Genomic DNA, 21,916 nt, shown 5'->3' with positions numbered 1-21,916 from the left:
AATTACACTGCCAACTACTTGTAACATTATTAATGACACACACATTCACCTATTGTATTGCTCAAAGGAACAGGCACTGCAGACAGTTGTAACTTATTGCAATGACTCCAGGAGCTGTCTTTAAAGTAGTCTGGGTACTAGAAGACTACCAGTATGAAGGACAAATCAAAATTCATACACCGACACCGCAGCATGATCCTTGCATACTAACTGTACAAAAACAACCAACAAAATTTGACCCTATGCATATTTTCGACAGAAAATGGATGTCCAAAAAAAGGACATTTTTCAACACTGTAGTTACATATACAACAAGTATCTATAAGTGTTCTGCCAACTTAGAGCAGTGGGTAGAGTTTTGTGCTAGAATACTTAAGCCCGATTCCAGGTCTAGATGTATTTATTTTATTTTCTAACTTTACACTGTGTGATATGGTATCTAGCTTATTAATGATTATACAACATAAAACTTAAGCAGTTATTTAATACTAACATAGAAATGAGAGTTCAAACATTTTTATTATTCCATTTTTGAAAATTTATTTTCCATTTAAATGTGTACTATATTCATTGCCATGAATTACAACCCCCTATGCTTTCTGGTCCACTGGCAACATTGCTTTCCTGTTTTTCAGTTACTGCCCTTTCCCAGAATAAAAAATAAACAAACAAACTATAATACACTGAGGTGACAGTAGTCATGGGATACCCCCTAATATTGTATCTGACCTCCTTGTGCCCGGTGTAGTGCAGCAACTCCATGTGGCATGGACTCAACAAGTCATCTGAAGTCCCTGCAGGAATACTGAGCTGGTCTGCCCCTTTAGCTGTCCATAATCGCATAAGAGTTGCTGGTGCAGCATTTTGTATACAACCTGACTTCTGCATTATGCCCCACAAACTTTCAATGGAATTCATGTTGGAGATCTGGGTGACCAAATCATCTGCTCAAACTGTCAGAATGTTCTTCAAACCAATCATGAATAATTGTGGTCTGGTGGCATGGTGCATTCTCATCCATAAGAATTACACCGTTGTTTGGGAACAGGAAGTCTATGAATGGCTCCAAATGGTCTCCAAGTACCCAACATTACCATATTCAGTTAATGATTGGTTCAGTTGGATCAGAGGATCCAGCCCATTCCATGTACATATGGCCTACCCCATTATGAAGCTGCTACAAGGATGGAATGTAACAATACCAGAGAAGGAAAGTTGCTATTCACCATATAGCGGAGATGCTGAGTCGCGATAGGCACAACATAAGGATTCACGCAATTAAAGCTTTCAGCCATTAAGGCCTTTCTCAGCAGTACACACACACACACACACACACACACACATACACACACACTCACTCACGTACACGCACATCTACTGTCTCAGAGAGCTGAAACCTCTGTGACATGCTCCTTATGCAAGAGAGTAAAATAGTTTTGCATCATATGTGGCTAACACTGGTGCTGTAGGGTAACTAAGTAACTGTAGTTTCATTAATATTTGTATGTCACCTGCAAAACAGTTAACATAAAATGTGTGATCAATCCTCTTTAAAGAACATTTTACAAATGAACATTGACCATGGAACCAGATTAAAAGTTATTATAACAGTGAAAGAGATTACTAGGAAAGGAAAAGAAATAAACAGGAGAGTGAAAATGGCTGGAATGCTTCTGGTAAAATAAAAAATTTTCCAAACTAAGTTTTCAGTGTGCTCTAAAAGGAAAGTTTGCAATAAAAGACTTATAGCTATGCAAAGTATGGGCCAGGAAAGGAATTTGCTGAATTTCAAGAGCAAAGAAAGGGTAGAGACAATGGCCTGTAGAAGATATTAGAAAATATGCAGGAGCAATATGGATGTGTACAGCTGAAGATACGGCATGGAGAAGTCTATATGTCTAATGGCTCATGATAAATCATGAGCATCTCCACTATATGGTGAGTAGCAACTTTCCTTCTCTGGTATTGTAATATTGAACTTACTTGCACATATGTTTTGGTTCATTGTCTGGAACTGAAATTGTCAGCAACCTACGCTTTCAGTTCCAACCAATGCAAGATGGTGTCAGGAAAAAATATGTCAAAAGAATTTTCTGAATCTGGAAAATTTGGATTCACTACACACTTATTAACACTACCAAGATTTATCGTGTTAATTCAAATGAAGAAATTTCGCCAACCTCTTGCAGATTTTAGTGTGCTTCCTTTTAAAGTTAAAACAACACATGTCAATCTGTGGGCAGCAGGTCGCAGGTAATCAATTTTGGCTATTTTCTAGTTGCTCACAAAAGTAGTCAGTTGGTCCCTGGTGAGCGACTGGAAGGAAGACTTCAAAGCCACCCCTAAAAGGTCATCACCTTCAATCCTATTACCCACATCTGTTGACACTAAAGAAAGCAATGTGCATCTTGGACTTAGCTCCAATCAACTCTCAGAAGTCCATTCCACAACACACTGCCATCATCATCTGGAAAAACAAGTGCTACGCACATTTGGGCAGGTATGATCCATCAATTGCTCATGAATGTATACCAAATTTCTGTTTGTCTTAAAATCTATTACAGTGGCCAGTATATCTCTGAATGAAGGATTGTATTTCTTCACCAATGAAATTTTCGATCTCTAAGATTGTTGTGCAAATAGTACTGCATTAAATACAAGACAAAATGTCATGCTTATCAATTTAACTATGAACTACCTTCAATATTTTGAGTTACATACAATACAGTATTGTGATAAAGACGTATCATTCGTCATATAACAGTGAATCAAATGGAAATCACTCTTTTCTAGCATCTTTTGCAAAAAATGGATAATGATTTCTATTTATTGGAAGGTGGGAGACCGAGTGGATAAGATACTTTACCTAAAATGTGTTGTGGGCTGTAACTACCATCTCTAGCACAATATATGGACAGGTCTATTATTGACAAAGGCCTTACTGGCCGAAAGCTTTATTGGTGTGTGTGTGTTTTTTTTAATCTGAGACTCAGCATCTCCGCTATAGGGTGAGTAGCAACTTTCCTTTTCATAATATTATTACAATACCAGAAACTGTAATAAATACTGCCATCAATGGCAAATATGATGTCTTTTTTTAAAAAAATCCATGAGGTTGTTATCCTACAACACATACAGTTGATTAACGAGTCTGGTTGCTATTCGATTGATCCTTTAATATAACGAAAGGAACCCTCATTTACGGAAAATGCTGAGCATACAAAAATTCATTTGTGAAACAATGTTAGAACAATTTTACCAGAATAGAAGTGGAAGCAAACAAGCATAGGCATAATACTAATATAGCAAAAGTGACCAAAAATTACCCCCATAATTATAATTTACATCATCCAAATACTGTACAGCATCTGCAATTTTGTGTTTTTCATTCTTAATTATGAAGTTACTCTACCAAAAAGTGACTGAAAACTCAGTTGACATTGTAATTACCTTCCATTGCATTTCCCGTTTGCCTAGCTTCAGTCATTTTAAGTTGTAATACTTGAAGCTGAGGAAGATTATTATTCATTTTAGCACTATTTCTTTGAGCAGCTATCACTAGAGGAAACATCAGGACTCTTACTACAACTGTCCCTGAAAAATAAACACAAGCATTAAAAGAACCTCCTCCTACTTAACACTGTCGACAACATGTAAATAAAATGTAGTTTTACATTTATACTAAAATGTCAAAAGTTAAAGGTGGTCAAGAAGTTCAGAATCTAATATTTAAAAACTAAACCACAACATTCTACATTTAATATCTGTATTCTGTAATAAGTTTGCTACCGATGGTTTGATTTTCCTCCATCACATATCTAAAGTGAAACAGCTATTGCAGAATTGAGGAAAATGTTAAAAACCCCCAAAATATGAGCAAAAACACATGTAATTGACACATATGAGCAAAAACACATGTAATTGACACATATGATCAAAAATCGCAATCCTCTTCCATAATTTTTATTAAATCTGTCTAGGTGAGGTAAATTAAATATCAACACAATGTGTATACAATAATTTGTGGTAATGAATTTCATCAGTTCTTAAAAATTAAAGTTATATAAAAGCAAGTAAAAACTTATCAAAAAACTGAACTTGGTATCTGGGTACAAAGTAATCGAACTGTTTTCCAACATGATACGACTATAATTTATAAGTTCACAACGTCACTCAGAAAAACGCAAAAATTGATGAACAAGTTAAAACATCATAGCAGCTAAGCAGTTAAACCATAAGCATACATGCAGATATCTGCTAATGATGTACTTCATCACCAATGGTGTTATTCTTTAACACTTTTCTTTTGAGCTGCACTTCATATGCTCACCACTGTTTTATTTTAGGCTTGATGAGAGAAACAGAGAAGTGAAAAAATGAGTTTACTTCCCCAATTGACATTACAAGCTTATCAGCAGTTGGCTCAGAGAATTTCTGTACACTTTGCAAAATGTAAATTTCAAAGAAAGCTCAGGTGCTATAGTTTCAATGCATGCCCTCTACCACTGCTACCGATCTTTACTATCTACAGTATGTAGTTTGTGTGGTGCAAAGTATATGGTGTATATATTTGTAGTGTATGTAGTTGTTGCAACTGTATCTTGTCATATTTTAACATGAAAGTCCTTAAAATATGCTATCGCAAAACCCTTGATCTATTTCCATGTGACATCTCTGCCATAGCATATCATCTACACAAAACGTACGGTTTCAGCACTTTACAAGTTGCTTTCACCCCACTTGCACTCCCGTCACTGAAAGGCCACTCCCCCTCTCTACACATCCAGTAGGGTGAGCTCATTTTACACGTGTTAGTACGGTGTGGCAGCTGCACTGGCTATTGGGTGACTTAACAAGTCACTATCCAATAAGAGTTCACTAGCCGGAAACCGGCGACGTTTTCTCAATTATGATCAAGACATTCGTCAAGACGCAGTGTTTGAATTTAAAAGGTTGATGACTGATATTGTTGCAGTACATTTCAAATACATGGAAAAAGATGAGACTGAGTTATGATTGGCACAAGAAAAGGTGGTGGCTGGGCCCTTCAGTACATATTGACTCTGTCCGGAACAATTCATACCGACTGTCTTGTTTTTCCATTATCACTGCAACCTAGCAGTAGTTCTATCATAATTGTGTGGTGAAGCTAAATGTTGCAAGTTGTGTTGGCAATACCAACCATGGATTAAATCAGCATTTCCTTTCTCACATCTTCCTTCTCCACAAGGGCCTAAAATATTCCCTTAATTCTGTCACCACTTGTGATGCAAAACATCTGTCTCTTGAGCCACTTATAATGTGTTCAGTCACGTCAAATGTGAATAGGATGAAAACAGGACAGTCGAGCGAGACATCGAGTAAGAACTTAGAATCAAGGTAAACTTTACTAGGAAGAAATGTAAAATTGGAGGATTTTTAGCCTTGATCTTATGGGTTTTTAACAGGGGCTATGAACTTGTGGTGTAGAATAACAAAAAACTTAAAATCGGAGAATGTAAAATCAAAGTTCCACTGTAATTTTAAATTCAGGTTCCCTTTTTTTCTGCTTGCATCTCCGCGATCCTCAGTTTAGAGCACTAGACATTAGAGTCTTTGGTTCCCACAGCAATATTCAGAATGAATAATTATATTGAGGTGCAGTTCCAGTGTGTTCTAGTGGACAATGTTGTACACTTTCTGACCTAATCCATTAAATTTCAGGCATGCAGCCACGCAAATAAAATTTCTTCCACTGATATTTCAGCCGGGTATCATCCAACCATCCTCAGAGTAAGTCACAAGACTTGCGACTCATTCTGAGAATGGCTGGATGATACGCAGCCGAAATATCGGTGGATGAAATTGTATTTGCATGGCTGCATGCCCAGAATTTAGTGGACTATTCATTACACTGCAAAAAGTCGAAAACACACATTTTCTAGCCTATTCAAATATTTTAAGGTTTATATCTGTCAAACTATTACACTGTGGAACTATAAACTTTCTTCTGTAGCACCAGAAAGAGCCTTTTATAAGACTTTAGTGCCAGAACATGAAGTTGCGACTTATTCTGAGGATGGCCAGATGATACACAAATATCAGTGAAATAAATTTTATTTGCTTGGCTGCATACCCAGAATTTAGTGGACTTTTCATTATGCCACAAAAAGTTAAAAAATGCACATTTTCTGACCTATTCAAATATTTTAAGGTTTATATCTGTCAAACTATTACACAAACTTTTTTTTTTATTAATGGAACTATAAACTTTCTCATGGAGCACCAGAAAGAGCCTTTTAGAAGACTTCAGTGGCATAACATGTGGAGCCTGTTTAAATAGTAACAAGACAGCTGCGCTGCAAAACCATTGTCCGCCATGTAGAGAAGAGATCCCACAAATTTGTGTCCTACCCTAAAAATGCAGGTCAACATGTGATTGAGGTGCAATGCCTGTGTTTACGTATACAATTAACATCAGATTGTGCTCTGCTGTTGTAGCAATTGGGCAACCTGATGGTCAAGCTACTCAAGACTTTCATAAAGTATATGACAGTTGAAAAAGTGGATATGGTTTTCAGTTATGGCAAATATTGCCAACTTGTTCGAGTAGCACTTTGGCCATACGTTAAAAGACATTCTGATCATAAGTTCTCACTATCCGTTTTTCCAAACACTACAAACATTTAAAAAAGTGAAATGTGAAGAATAAAGCATGTCAATGAAATAGTAATTGATGACAAAAATTATGCTAACATTTTAGCAGCAATAATACACAATCCATGTGTCAATATGAGGCAGCCTGTATATGGTCAACGGAGTATTTTGTAAGTAGTACTTTCCAATGCATTTCAGCCTCTCTACACTTTGTGCCCTCTACCTTTTATGGCAATGACTTTCAAAATCAGTAATAGTTCTTCGAAAACTTCAAAATGATGATGTGTATCTGTGCAAGATTTTGTTTATGAATGAAGCTTTATTTACAAACAAGGGCAAATCAATACTCGAAAGGTGCACCATTGCTCAGTTGAAAATCCACAGGGGCTGAGAGAAATTTTTCCCAATGTGGTTCGAGCTTTTCAGGAATCACATTTAGTCAGTGCAGTGGCACCACTTATGTAATAAAGACTTCTCTCCCAATCCAATTTATTTACCCATCCTATCTATCACCCTGTTCTTGTAGTTGTAATTTGCACTCAGAATAATATAGTTGCTTTGTGTTTTGTTTCTCTATACGAATCTCATATTGTGAGCATTTTGTTATTTTACAATTTTATAGTCCATGCCCCCCCCCCCCCCCACCCATTATCCTTTCTTCCCTCCCCTACAGGTCCTAACTGAACCTTGTATGTATTATGCATTGCCATGCATACTCTTGTTTTTTATAATATATATTTAGATTCACATTTAGGTTTCTGTTCCTATTTCTGTATTATTTCATTTCATTATCACATTGTTCATTTATTTCTATAGGCGCAAATAGCATCACTGCACCAATATAGTTCAGTACTGCTGGCAGTACCTGGTAGTTAAGGTTTGTAAGGCCATCTCTCCATCAGTTGCATACTGATGCTGAGGACTGGCATGTGACTCCACACTTTAATAAAGACTTTAGTTCTAGGTGTCTTCTTTTGGAGAATTCTTTACAATACCTTCTGCATTTTAACTGTCAATGATTCCCGTCAATTACATTTGTGGCTATGACTCTGTACTTTCGTTTAGCAGATGCTCTGATGATTGGCTGCGCCTGAAACGCATCATTATAATGTACAAAAAATTTTTTTTTAACAACAGTCAAACAGTTTATTCTGGTGACTTATTCAGATGGGCGTAAATCTTCTCAAGTGTATGCCACAGTCACAGATCTCCTAAGTAACTTTACGTTGCACTTTAACATAATGGTGGTTATAGACATTTGCTCATATAGTGGTATCACAGCAATGCTGACTTAGAACAGAAAATGCGCGATTAGATAACACTTTGCTGTGAAGCTCTACAATTCACGAAGGATGCTGCATTCTAGCAAGATTTCCAGAACTCAGTAAAGCAGTGACAGGCCTCAAACAACACGTGAGCTTTTACGAGATCCATTTGTCAAATGAGAATTCCATCTCTAGTCCCATGGTAAAACTTGATACTGAATGTGAAGATTAAAGCTGGCTGTTTATAAAAGAACCAATATGGATCACTTTGACATAGTCCCAGCAAAGAGAAACACAGTGCAACGGAGATCAATGTCCTGTAGTTTTGATTACATCATGAACAAAACTGATGTTACCAGCTGCCCATTTATTTATCATGCCAAACATATTTTCTGGTCAGTTGTATTATTTATTCCAATTTTGAAATTACACTACAATTGATTTAAGAACTGTAAGATTCCATCATTAGACACCTGTAATGGATACTACAATTAATTAAGAATCCACAAATTAAATTATATCTTAGTAAACTAGAAAAGATTAAAACAACAGATTTGACATGTTACACAATCTTGAGAGTCTGTAGCTTACTGTCACCTAGATGCCAGTTAAACCATAAATACTACCTACGTCCACGAGTATAACCACAAGAGTCGCAGTAAGTATGCAGCTCTCGTCGTTCTTTTTTCCAGAACATACTTATTTTACAATGGGCAGCAGTGTACTTACTATATTCAAGCACTCTCTTTAAGTCGGCAGCACTGCGGCTTGTGCACTTACCTACAACAATTGAACCCCACCAAGGAAGTCCACAATCTACGTGGAGAAATTCTAAGCAGTGCTGAACAAGTCCTATAGGTGACCATCCACCAAGACCTAAACTGACGAATGATGGTTCTGTACCAACTGCCTGTGCAGCTTCTGATGCTACATCAAGAACTGGTGGTGGAGGTACTGGTGGCTCAGGTATCTTTTCAAGGATTGTTTCGGACAAGCTAGTTCCAGTTTCTGCTGTGGTACTTGATAACCTTAAAGCAGCCATTCCAAGCATGCCACTTCTCGTCCATTTTGGCTGAAGCATGCATCTTCCTGCTTTTCCAGCCAGCAGCCTCGATGAGTTGTGCTTCTGTATGTGATAATGTCGCACATGCTGAACTGACTGTAATTTGAGACATGAAGCAGAGTCAGTCTGTAATGAAAAGTATTTTTATACAGCATTAATTTTAATAGTTTTCACATAATACTGTTTCTTTACATCAGAGACAAACTTTCCTCATTATTATTAAATGACTGTTGTTCTGAAGCAGTTTAAAAAAAAAAGTTTTCAAAATTGATAATGAACAAAACTTTACGATGCAAAACTGTACAACACATGCTGTCAAATATAAGCAATACTACAAAACACAAACTTGTACAACGGTGGGTATGAGGCAAATTTGAGTGTTCATATACACTGCACATTGATTTGCTCCTTACATGAGGAGTCTTGAGGAATACTGAAAATATTAAGAATATGTTGATAGAACAGAAAATTATCATTGTACACTAGCTAATGGAGCAGTATTAATGAAGTAATATCTAAGCAGTACCAATCAAGAACATTTGCTTTTATCTACTTAAATTTGAGATGACTGTAATTTTATATTTTAATAATCATAAAACCCAAATTTTTATAAAGATTGTTTCTGTTTCAATTGTATTACTCAACCCTGTGTACCTATAGATGTACATTGTTCACCTAGGTATTTTCTTATGAATACTTCTAGAAAAAACTGTATTACCTGTAGGCCCTACAGGCTAATTTTAACAGAAACGTACATCATACAGTACTAGCTTACATTTGCCTTTACTGGATTGAAAAATGCTTTTATCTTTACATATTAAAAAGGGATCCCAAATTCCTATATTGTGTCATTTTGTATCTCGGCAAATAAATTTTGCACAAGTATAAATAATTCCACCTGGACCTAAGATGACTCAGCACTTCTATTTACACCTCAGAACAATATGAGACAAAGTTTGCAGCACATGAACAGGTTTTGATCAACTTGTTGACCACCTTGTTCCCTTTTACATTTCTTAACGTCCAAGATGTCAAGGAAAGCTACATACTCTATTTCATTGGTGTGTGATGAGATCTGCATTCTGAAACTCTTGAATGATGACCATTGGTCTGAAAGTGCAGAAGTCAGTTCACAATTAAGATTTCAACTTGCTGCTGTGAAACAAGTTCTAATCATGTTAACAAGATATGAGGGAGTAAAGCAGCACTTGCTTACCAATTGCCTCTCTAATAACAACAGATTGAAGTCATGGGAGAAACACTGTATGAAACATGGTAAAACTTCCTTCACAGTTTTTAAGCTTACTTTATCCAAGTTAAACAGTTTACAGTCTTGCATCCTATAGACCCGAGCCATAACATGAAAATGTTCAATATAAGGCTGATCTTGGATAATGATGACACTATCAGAAGAAATAATGATTTATCATGAGCCATTAGACATATAGACTTTGCCATGCATTATCGCCTTCACTGTACACATCCATATTGCTCCTACATATTTTCTAATGTCTTCTACAGGCCATTGTCTCTAGCCTTTCTTAGCTCTTGAAATTCAGCAAGTTCCTTTCCTGGCCCATACTTTGCATAGCTATAAGTCTTTTATTGAAAAACTTTCCTTTTAAAGCACACTGGAAACTTAGTTTTGAAAATTGTTTATTTTACCAGAAGCATTCCAGCCATTTTCACTCTCCCATTTATTTTTTTTCCTTTCCTAGTAATCTCTTACTGTTGTAATAACTTTTAATCTGGTTCCATGGTCAATGTTCATTTGTAAAATGTTCTTTAAAGAGGATTGATCACACATTTTATGTTAACTGTTTTGCAGGTGACATACAAATATTAATGAAACTACAGTTACTTAGTTACCCTACAGCACCAGAGTTAGCCACATATGATGCAAAACTATTTTACTCTCTTGCATAAGGAGCATGTCACAGAGGCACCATGAGGAAGTGGAAAGTATGCCTCTTAATACACAGTGACAACTGTCATCAAGTGATGTAGAAAAACATATGGGATATTGTGATAGTTCCAGCAGCTCACTGAACAGTCATAGCACATAAGAGGTTCACATATGTGGTTCAGTTCTTCCTCATTACATCCATTCTTGAAATATGTGCATATTGAGGCAACTCTATCACATCAAAATGTTGGTGCAGAGCATCCAGGGCATATATCATACTGCTGATCCAGTACTTTCCAACAACACAGAGGCCAGATACCTCCTGCAGACAATTAGGTGAGGAATTATGAAATCGCAAGAGATTATCTTTTAGCAAAATAGGGCAACTTTTACTATGTTTCCACTACGATGGCTGTTGATCTGTATTTCAAAAACTAGAGAATTCCCATTAAGGGGTAAGGTCTACTCATGTATTTGAATTATGTCAAATTTAACTTAACATTCATGTCTGCATTACTGTGTGGAGGAACCTCCTCCAAGTCTGAGCTGCGGCCAGTTCTCACTAGCAGTTCTCTCTTCAAATATACCTTCCCAAGTGTTCCTTGGCTGTTCTGTCTTTCACTTCACATTATGTCTTCAGGCTACCTTTTGATATTTGATAGATAGACTACTGTGGTTTTTGCTGAAAATGCAGCTCAATGGTATGGCTTAATGATGGTATCATGTTGTGTAAGATATTCTGGAGGTAAAACAGACCCCCAGTTGGACCTCCAAGCATTGTGTTATGAACATCAACAAAATTAAAACAAGTATAATGGAATGTAGTTGAATGAAATGATCCAAAGCTGAGAGAATTAAATCTGGAAATTAGAGACAAAATGTAGTAGGTGATTTTTGTTATTTGCAGCAGTACAAGTCATAACGGCCACAGAAGAGAGTATTTAAAATTCAGACTGGCAATAAAGAACTTATGAGAGAAAAACAAATTTGTTAACATTGAACATAAAACTGAATATTTACACCTTTTCTGAAGTATTTATCTGGAACAGAGCCTTGTATGAAATTGAAAAATGGACGATAAAACAATTCAGACCAGAAGGGAATTTAAGCTTTTGAAATGTGATGCTACAGAAGAATGCTGAAGATTAAGCTGGTAGGTCACATAACCAATAGGGCAATACTGAAGTGAACTGAAGAAAAAAATAAGAGCTTGGCAGATAAGACATTGCCTGAGGTATCAAGGAGAGAAGAGTGGGACATCAAAATGAGCAGGCTTAAGTATTGTAAGCAAGTTTAGGGAGATTTAGGTTGCAGTGATTATGCAGATATGGAGAGGCCTGCACAGATAGGTACGCATGGAGAGCTCATCAAATAAGTCTTCAGACTGAAGACAACAACATGTTAGCTTCCTTGACTGAGATGTTGCCGGGTCTTCACCTCATTCCAGAAAAAATAAATTCTCATTGAACTAAAACATTTGTCTAAGTGAATTACTTCTGCTCTGAAAGCATGAAAAGCAGAAATATTTTGTCAGAGTGCATCTCTTGATCAGTGGTTGTCAATATTTTTTGCTTAAAACCCAATACCGACACTGTAGGGTAACACCTCGGGCTGGAAAAGAAGGGGAGTGGAGGAGTAAAGTGGCTGCTCAATGACAACTTCATTTTTGCCAAACCACGGTTATTGATAGCCTACGACTTACACGTTTTGAATTGCCATATTATAGGGTATCACACCAATTACTTTTAAGTCAAATAGAACATAATATATTGTAACTACATGCACTTCTCTGAAGGCTCAGATGGCCGGTTTTCAGTACCTAAGTGCATACTGTGGTCACTTCACCGCAACAGGATCCCACAGTTTTTTTTTTCTGATTTCCACACACATTTTTTAGGCGTCTTCAAGTGCAACACGGAGCTTCATTTTTAGACCAAAAGACACTGTTTAAACACTGAACCACAATGAGGTAACAAGAATAATATAACAAAAATGTTTTTAATAAAAATAACTGTGCGTGCTTCCTCGGTCAATCTCACTGACAATGGCAACATACATCAATTAGAACTAGCCTGACCATTACTCGCCAGCCAGTGGCGCTGTTCACGGCCAAAAAATGCCACTTTCCCAGCCCCTGTAATTTTACTGTACCTTCCCCCTACCGATCTTAGTATTAACTGGTAACCTACAGAAATTAGTATATTATATTAATAACAGAATGTGGAATATGCAACGTAATCACAAATATTTTGAACGTCACTTTTCTTTTATTCATTGCATGGTGCTACAACACATTAATTCAACTGCATATTACTTGCCACAAACATGTAGCCTACTGTATTTGAAAGTGACCATCTCAATAATGTGCATCCACAAATGCATATCACTTCTGTCAGACATTTATAACACACTGGCTGAACGTGCTGGTTGCGTATGGTCGTGAGTTGTCAGAAATGAAAGACAAACAATAAAATACTCCCACTCACACTTCTATTAAACCTGTAGTGACTGCCCTATATACCACTCTGTCCCTGGCATGAGTGATAGACTTTATATAGCTCAATGCTGAATTCACCATTGGTAATTATCTTAAAATATTACTGTCTCTAAGTATTTTCATTTCTTACTAAGCAAGAAAAATGCACTCTTGACATGCTCTTAACATTAGTTGACTTTTTGGATTCAGCTGTTTGTTGCTTGGTGCATGTTATGATAAAATTCAGCTGGGGGAGAACCACAGGCTGCATGAATACTTTATTCAGGCCACAGGGTGACAACCACTGTCCTCAGATGTGTGAGAGCTACTTTTAGACCAAGGAATTATGCCCCGTAACACGCTTTAAAAATAAGCGTGACTTATTTGTGTATGTTGGTCTTTCTTTCAAAAGGTGTCTTCTTAAACCCTCTATACAACTGTTTCCTAGCAGACAGTCAATCTGCAAGTATGGAAACTACTTTCAATCATCACATAGAAGACTTTTGGTTTATATAATTTTGGACAAAAAGGAACTTGGCAATGGATGTGAAAACATGTTCAAATCACTTCAGTTGCTCCTCTTGAACAATCTTCCACACAGTGGTTGGGGCTTCCATTTTTCTTAATGGCTGTTTATTGGATCTTTTCTCTTCTTGCCTTCCCCTTCCTTCCACTTACTTTTCAACTTTCACAGCAATTAAGTTAGGCCAGGATACAGGCAGAATCATACAAGCATCACTCTATATCCTTTCAAACAAGTTCTTTCTCTAATTTATTCTTTCAATTCCTAATTCAGACTTATGAGTGAGTCTGTCTACTCCAACATTAACACCTTAATGGCTTTCCAATCAATGTAATAACACACAGCATATAATTCATTTGTCACCTCAAATATGTCTGTTTTTATTAAACAACAATGGCAAGATCAGGGGCAGTGTAGTTTCTAACATATTGTAAGGAGCAATGCTGGCAGTTCTCACGATGTGGTGTGATAGAAACTCAAGAGGATGTGCGAGTACCTGATCAGGCTGTCTGTCAGACAAAAAGAAGAAGTTATTAATCTGCGGTGATTTCAATGTAAACTTTCTAAGTAATTCTGATAGGAAAAGTGAACTAGAAGTGTAATGAGCGACATATAACTTAGAATCAGTGATAAATTCCCCTACACGTGTAGCTCAAGACAGTAGCACGCTAATATTATTGTTGTGGTCTTCAGTCCTGAGACTGGTTTGATGCAGCTCTCCATGCTACTCTATCCTCTGCAAGCTTCTTCATCTCCCAGTACCTACTGCAACCTATATCCTTGTGAATCTGCTTAGTGTATTCATCTCTTGGCCTCCCTCTGCGATTGTTACCCTCCACACTGCCCTCGAATGCTAAATTTGTGATCCCTTGATGCCTCAGAACATGTCCTACCAACTGGTCCCTTCTTCTTGTCAAGTTGTGCCACAAACTCCTCTTCTCCCCAATTCTATTCAATACCTCCTCATTAGTTATGTGATCTACCCATCTAATCTTCAGCATTCTTCTGTAGCACCACATTCCGAAAGCTTCTATTCTCTTTTTGTCCAAACTATTTATCGTCCATGTTCACACTAATAGATAATGTATTTGTACAGAAAGAGGATGTAAAACAAACAAGTGCTTTCCCTGTGGTAAATGGACTGATTAACTTACAAAACCTAACAGGGTGTACAGTTCAGAAACCATTAAGTAAAAATGTGAGGTCACTCAACATGATATCTATAGATCACTTCAGAGAAAGCTTAAGAAATGTTAATTGGGGAGACGTATATAATGAGCCAAATGCTAATGATAAATGCAACATATTTCTTGGTAAATTTATATTCCTTTTTGAGCATTGTTTCCCACAGAAAATTACTAAATTTAACACCACACACTTTTCAAAGAAACCTTGGATTACTACAGGCATTAAAGTGTCTTCAGAAAAAAAAATAAAGAAAACTGTATGAGACAGTAAAAACTGGTAAAGATCCAGAAGTAGTTTTACACTATAAAAATTATTTTACCATACCGAGAAAAGTTGTAAGGAAATCAAGAAATATGAATGTTAGAGAAGAAATTAACAACTCCGGCAATAAAATCAAATCAATATGGAATGTTTTTAGAAGGGAGACCGGAAAAGTAACCACTGGGGTAGGTAGTATTACTATTAAAGAGAACGAGGCCATCCTAACCAACAGTACACAAGTAGCTAATGTATTTAACAACCGTTTCTAAAGTGTAGGAGAAAAAATTGGCGAGAACAGTTCAAAAGAAAAAGCCAGGCAGTACAGGGGAGAGTGTTTTGAAAACAATTAGTCAGATTAAGTTTCATGTAACAACCTCTTGTGCAATAAGTAAAATTATTAAATCTTTGAAAAATAAATGTTCTGTTGGAGTAGATGACATCTCTAATAACATACTAAAACAATGTGGAGCAATTACAGCTGATGTTCTGAGTCACAAATGTAATGCATCACTAACTCAAGGTATTTTCCCAGACAAGTTAAAATATGTCATTGTCAGGCCTCTCTGCGAAAAGGTGGACACCACAGATGTCAATAATTATCGGCCAGTATCTTTGCTTACAGCATTTTCAAAAATCTTCGAGAAAGTAATGTACTCAAGAGTGGTTAGCCGTCTCAACAGTAATGGGATACTTAGTAAATCACAGTTCGGATTTGAAAAATATGTTGTTCCACTGAGACAGCAATATACAATTTTACTGTCCACATAATAGACTCTTTGAATAGTAAAATGTGACCAATAGGAATTTTCTGTTTGTCCAAAGCATTTGATTATGTGAACCATGACATTATGTTATAGAAATTACAATTCTATGGTATAAATTATATAGATTATATAATGGTAACACAGAGATTTAGAGCACCAGGTTTTAAATTGTAAGACATTTCCAGGGGCAGATGTGGATTCTGACCACAATCTATTGGTTATGAACTGCAGATTGAAACTGAAGAAACTGCGAAAAGGTGGGAATTTAAGGAGATGGGACCTGGATAAACTGAAAGAACCAGAGGTTGTAGAGTGTTTCAGGAAGAGCATAAGGGAACAATTGACAGGAATGGGGGAAAGAAATACAGTAGAAGAAGAATGGGTAGCTCTGAGGGATGAAGTAGTAAAGGCAGCAGAGGATCAAGTAGGTAAAAAGACGAGGGCTAATAGAAATCCTTGGGTAACAGAAGAAATGCTGAATTTAATTGATGAAAGGAGAAAATATAAAAATGCAGTACATGAAGCAGGCAAAAAGGAATACAAACGTCTCAAAAATGAGATCGAAAGGAAGTGCAAAATGGCTAAGCAGGGATGGCTAGAGGACAAATGTAAGGATGTAGAGGCTTGTCTCACTAGGGGTACGATAGATACTGCCTCCAGGAAAATTAAAGAGACCTTTGGAGAGAAGAGAACCACTTGTATGAATATCAAGAGCTCAGATGGCAACCCAGTTCTAAGCAAAGAAGGGAAGGCGGAAAGGTGGAAGGAGTATATAGAGGGTCTATACAAGGGCGATGTACTTGAGGACAATATTATGGAAATGGAAGAGGATGTAGATGAAGATGAAATGGGAGATAAGATACTGCGTGAAGAGTTTGACAGAGCACTGAAAGACCTGAGTCGAAACAAGGCCCTGGGAGTAGACAACATTCCATTAGAACTACTGATGGCCTTGGGAGAGCCAGTCATGACAAAACTCTACCATCTGGTGAGCAAGATGTATGAGACAGGCGAAAACTTTGAAAAAATGCAGTACAGTTCCTTCAATAAATATAACACATCAACAGAAGTCAGTAAACAGGGTAAAGCATAGCCTACTTTTTTAGCCTACTAAGTTTTTGGGTGTACGTATAGATGAGAATCTTAATTGAAAAATTCATATTTTGGATCTTCCAAAGCAACTATGTTCAGCAACTTTTGCAATCAGAATAATTGCCAATTTTGAGGATATAGAAATTAGAAAGCTAACATACTTTGCGTACTTTCACTCCCTGAAGTCATACGGAATAATATTTTGGGGTACCTCAACATTTAGACAAAAAGTATTCACTGCTCAAAAGAAAGTGGTTAGAATAATGTGTGGGGTTCATAGTCGCACATCTTGTAGACATCTTTTTAAAAGATTTGGAATTCTTACAACAGTCTCACGGTACATTTACTCACTAATGAAATTAGTTCTCAACTTGGACCAGTTTTTAAAACAACAGTGACATTCATGATTATAATACCAGAAAAAAAGAAATACTTACACTATCCTTTACTCAACCTATCTTTGGCACAGAAAGGGGTAAAATATGCTGCTATAAAAAGTTTCGACAAATTACCAGATGAAATAAAATGTCTGACACACAGCAGTAATAGCTTCTACAATAAACTGAAATCATATCTCCTTGACAACTCCTATGTAGATGAATTCTTCAATAGGAATAAATAAATCTATAAATATAGTATATGCATTTTGTGCCATTTAAGGGAATTGGGTAAATAATAGAAATATTAATATTTAAATCTGTATTGTATTAAAAAAATCTTGTTTCATATGTGCATTTCTTGCGCACTTGACACGTTCCACATCACAACGGTTACCGTACCGTGCAATTTATCAATGGAACATGCAAGCAACTATCTAACTAGCTGTAAGTATCGAATAGGCAGCGGAATTTATAGCAGTGGGTTTAAGTTATTGTGCCAAATTATGATGTGAATATAATCACAGAATGCACACTAAACTTTTCTTCTACAATTAGAGGTGGGATTGTGCTTAAGAAACTAATTTAGTACTGAACTTTTGCTCAACCACATATAATTAGTGATAAATATCATGTCAAACAACATATTTTAATACACAAGTTCCCATCCTTAATTAACCTCTTAAGAAATAACTCATTGTGTGATAACTGGTAAGTGCCGATGCAGTACGTAAGTGCTACTTACTCATTTTGCAACTCCTAGGTAGCAGTTCTGGGAACACAGTGACGAGAAATGCAATAGCATAGGCAAAGAGCTGGTTTTAAGCAGACGATGGGAAAATGGCAAACAAATAATATGGTGAAGGAAAACATCAGACACAAGAGTCAAAAAGGCATGGTGTGTGACACCAAACCACATCAGCCCAGCTGATATTGGAATCTTGATTTGACACTGAAATATTATCCCACTTTGACTCTCACTTCTGAAGGGATATCCAAGAATTTTTCCTTCAAGATGTCTGCTGGGAGGCTTTAGCCTCTCAAAATGTGTTTTGTAGCAGTGGTGTGAAGCTAATTTCTCATACCTAAACTGTAATACAATGCCACGATGTTTGATATACCTAAAAGAAAAAAATACTGAAAACAAACTTAAGAGGGTACTGTGGAACTACAAAACTCTGTGAGGGTGGCAATTTGAGCCAAGTCAAGACATAGCCTATCACGCCAAGTAATGGCTTACAAAACACTCGTTCGACCTATACTTGAGTATTGCTCATCAGTGTGGGATCCGTACCAGATCGGTTTGACGGAGAAGATAGAGAAGATCCAAAGAAGAGTGGCGCGTTTCGTCACAGGGTTATTTGGTAACCGTGATAGCATTACGGAGATGTTTAATAAACTCAAGTGGCAGACTCTGCAAGAGAGGCGCTCTGCATCGCGGTGTAGCTTGCTTGCCAGGTTTCGAGAGGGTGCGTTTCTGGATGAGGTATCGAATATATTGCTTTCCCCTACTTATACCTCCCGAGGAGATCACGAATGTAAAATTAGAGAGATTAGAGCGCGCACGGAGGCTTTCAGACAGTCGTTCTTCCCGCGAACCATACGCGACTGGAACAGGAAAGGGAGGTAATGACAGTGGCACGTATAGTGCCCTCCGCCACACACCATTGGGTGGCTTGCGGAGTATAAATGTAGATGTAGACAGCAAGACAAACTCATATAGGAATGGGAAACATTCAATTTCAACAGTAATAATATAATTGGATAATTTTCACATCTCTCACTGGTTCTGGCTGAAACAATCCACCAGTGGATACATGAAACATGTGACCTGCAAATGATACGTGCAGAGAAGCTAAGTATTCTGGAAAGTACTGACCCTATTTTTCAAGTTCGGCAATTTAATTGGTTGCATACAATTATACTGGCTTATTTTATATACTCTCATTCCCTATCGACCTGCAACAATTTCAAGACAAAGTCTATTTCTTCAATTTAGTCACCCAAGAAATGGTGGAATCCGCAGTATACAACTTTCAGTATACATAGGAAAAAAGGTAAACGAATTTACATTAATAAATATCTGGCACTGGTGAGTCATTAAGAGATAAAATAAGAAACAGGTATGTACAAGTCAGTCGTTTTCCAATCTAATGCCTTATGTACAATAGTAGGCCAATGCTTAATTTATGACAGTGTCATCTCATCATTTTACACACTCTCAAATAGTAGCATTCCTCTCCTCTACTCTGTCAATCAATGTCACCCCTTTTCCCTGAGTTATTCCCAGCAAACCTTAAATTAACTAATGTTCAAAGATCCTTATGACATCAAGCCACGAAACCTCTACAGTAATTCGATGTCTCTAGAACTTCTCTCTATTTCTGCTAAGGTCTCAACATTCGTCTAATTCATGGAATATATGCACGAATTACTGACTGCTAACCATCAGTCTCCTACAAAACAATGCAAAGCATTGGTGTGACACAAAGTTCCTGAATGTCTGCCTTTCAGTTATTAGGTTCCAAATTGATTCATATATTCCTGCCACAGCATCAAGACATGATGTCCAAGAATGAAATCTATAGGCCAACCTCTCCATTTATTGCCATCTCCTCAATCAAACTACCACATCCACTTTTATGGCTATGAGTTCTCTATAGGCTCTAATGCTGTAGCGCTGCCGTTGGCATGTGCGCGTCCTTTACCAGATTATGAATGGCGAAACTAAATGCTCTGTCATTAGTGTAGGCAATGCTTATTTAGCGGTTTGATGAAGAGTCAATAATATACTATACCGCGAACAAATGAACCCCACGTGAAATGGCTTAAAATAAGGTAAAAGTCAGATATATAAAGTGCAGTTGCTTGGCAGTGGCTCTGCTTAGCAACATATCCGAGAACGATAACAGTGATAGGCCACTGATTTTCGATGGCAACACATTTTACTAGAACGATGTATTTGCCGAGATTTTAACTAATTGGCAGACGAAATACAATCAATTAACAGATACTTCGAAATTATCTGTCACCAAGTAGTCAATAATCACACATATCAGTTTCTGCTGTATATTTGTAACATAGTTTACTTGCAAACACAAATAAAACATATACATCATCTAACATAAGAACACTGTAAAACATCACGTGAAAACCGATAGAGTGTAACTGCTTCAATTACGTATTAACGAAACTCTCCAGACAGTCATTACAGAACCTCCGAAACGAACATGATCTGCACACTATAAATACATGAACTATAAACTGCTGTTTCTTGATGTACCTTCAATACTTTCGCTATGAACACACAATTCGTTACAGTCGATCCACGCGCGTTACAAGTAAACACACTTGCCGCCATCTCTCTAATCTAAGATATTGTTGTGATGAAAGCACAGGTGCCTAGTCCACTAGCAACTACAATGAGTACGGTATAACTGGCGTTCGGCTGAAATCGACCGATTGAATATGGCGCGAACGTAAACGTTTAAGCCGCGTTAACCTCCTGTTCACAAAACGTCGTTACGTACAATAAATAAAGGTCTGAGAGCACGTCTGTGTGATGTAAGCAATGTAGTGTTAGCCCGTATTACACAACACACCTAAGGGCCCTTTTAGACGATAAATTGCGAGCCGGCTGCAGTGAGCTGGATCGATTTACACAACACGCGGTCAAATGAGAGCTTTCAGACGAGCGCGCGTCAGCAGGTGCTTAGACTCTCTGCAGCTGACACGCCGGCTGTTCAGCGAATCGCCTGCTATTCGCATTAAACAGAGTCTAAAACTGGGTTTACACTAGCAAGTCGCTTGCAGAAGTTATTGTTGCAAGTTATTGTTAGCCGCTTGCAGCTGTGTTTACACAGCAGCGCAAGAATTAAGCAAGATTCTTCTCAAGTTCTTTGGCAAGAAACTTGCGTCAACAACTTGCTGATACTGTTTACATATGCTTTCAGTACCACTACGAGTGTCAGCTGAAGTGTAAAATGACAAGTAGGCGGGTGAGATATGCTGCAGCTCTTGTAATTGTAATGCAAAACGTGAGAAAGAAAAAGAGAAGTATTTTGGTTAGAGAGTAGATAATGAGAATATCGCAAAATGGTGCCTGTAATAACCTTTTGCAAGAACTTAGTATCGAGAGCGTGGATACTTTTGCAGAATGTCCGCAAATGATCCTGAGTATTTGTTGATGTTAATAGCGCCCGTCATATCAAAACGAGACACAAACTTCGGTTCTGCTATTTTAGCAAAGGAACGTTTGCTAGTCACTCTATGATTTATAGCTAGTGGTGAGCTACGAATAAAATAGGCATTTCATTTATTTATGTGAAACATACAACCAAAAAAAGTTTGAATTTTGAAATCATT

At 37.2% G+C, this 21,916-nt stretch overlaps 1 protein-coding gene across 2 annotated transcripts in view; it reads right to left on the bottom strand.

Annotated features, from left to right (window-relative positions):
* Positions 1-20,957, bottom strand: part of LOC124612673 (mitochondrial inner membrane protein OXA1L) — a 33,200-nt gene extending 12,243 nt beyond the window's left edge. The window contains exons 1-3 of one of the 2 annotated variants that reach the window (XM_047140997.1): positions 20,835-20,957; positions 8,682-9,090; positions 3,451-3,594 (exon numbers count right to left, since the gene is read on the bottom strand). In XM_047140997.1, the coding sequence (XP_046996953.1) occupies positions 3,451-3,594; positions 8,682-9,090; positions 20,835-20,912 (631 nt within the window). In that variant the 5' untranslated portion in view covers positions 20,913-20,957. The remainder of the gene's footprint in view (positions 1-3,450; positions 3,595-8,681; positions 9,091-20,834) is intronic. The other variant, XM_047140998.1, reaches the window with a different exon arrangement.
* Positions 20,958-21,916: the final 959 nt, after the last annotated feature.

This window comes from Schistocerca americana, chromosome 4 (assembly GCF_021461395.2).
Source record: "Schistocerca americana isolate TAMUIC-IGC-003095 chromosome 4, iqSchAmer2.1, whole genome shotgun sequence".
Taxonomy (NCBI): domain Eukaryota; kingdom Metazoa; phylum Arthropoda; class Insecta; order Orthoptera; family Acrididae; genus Schistocerca; species Schistocerca americana.
This window is presented reverse-complemented; position numbering and strand designations above follow the sequence as displayed.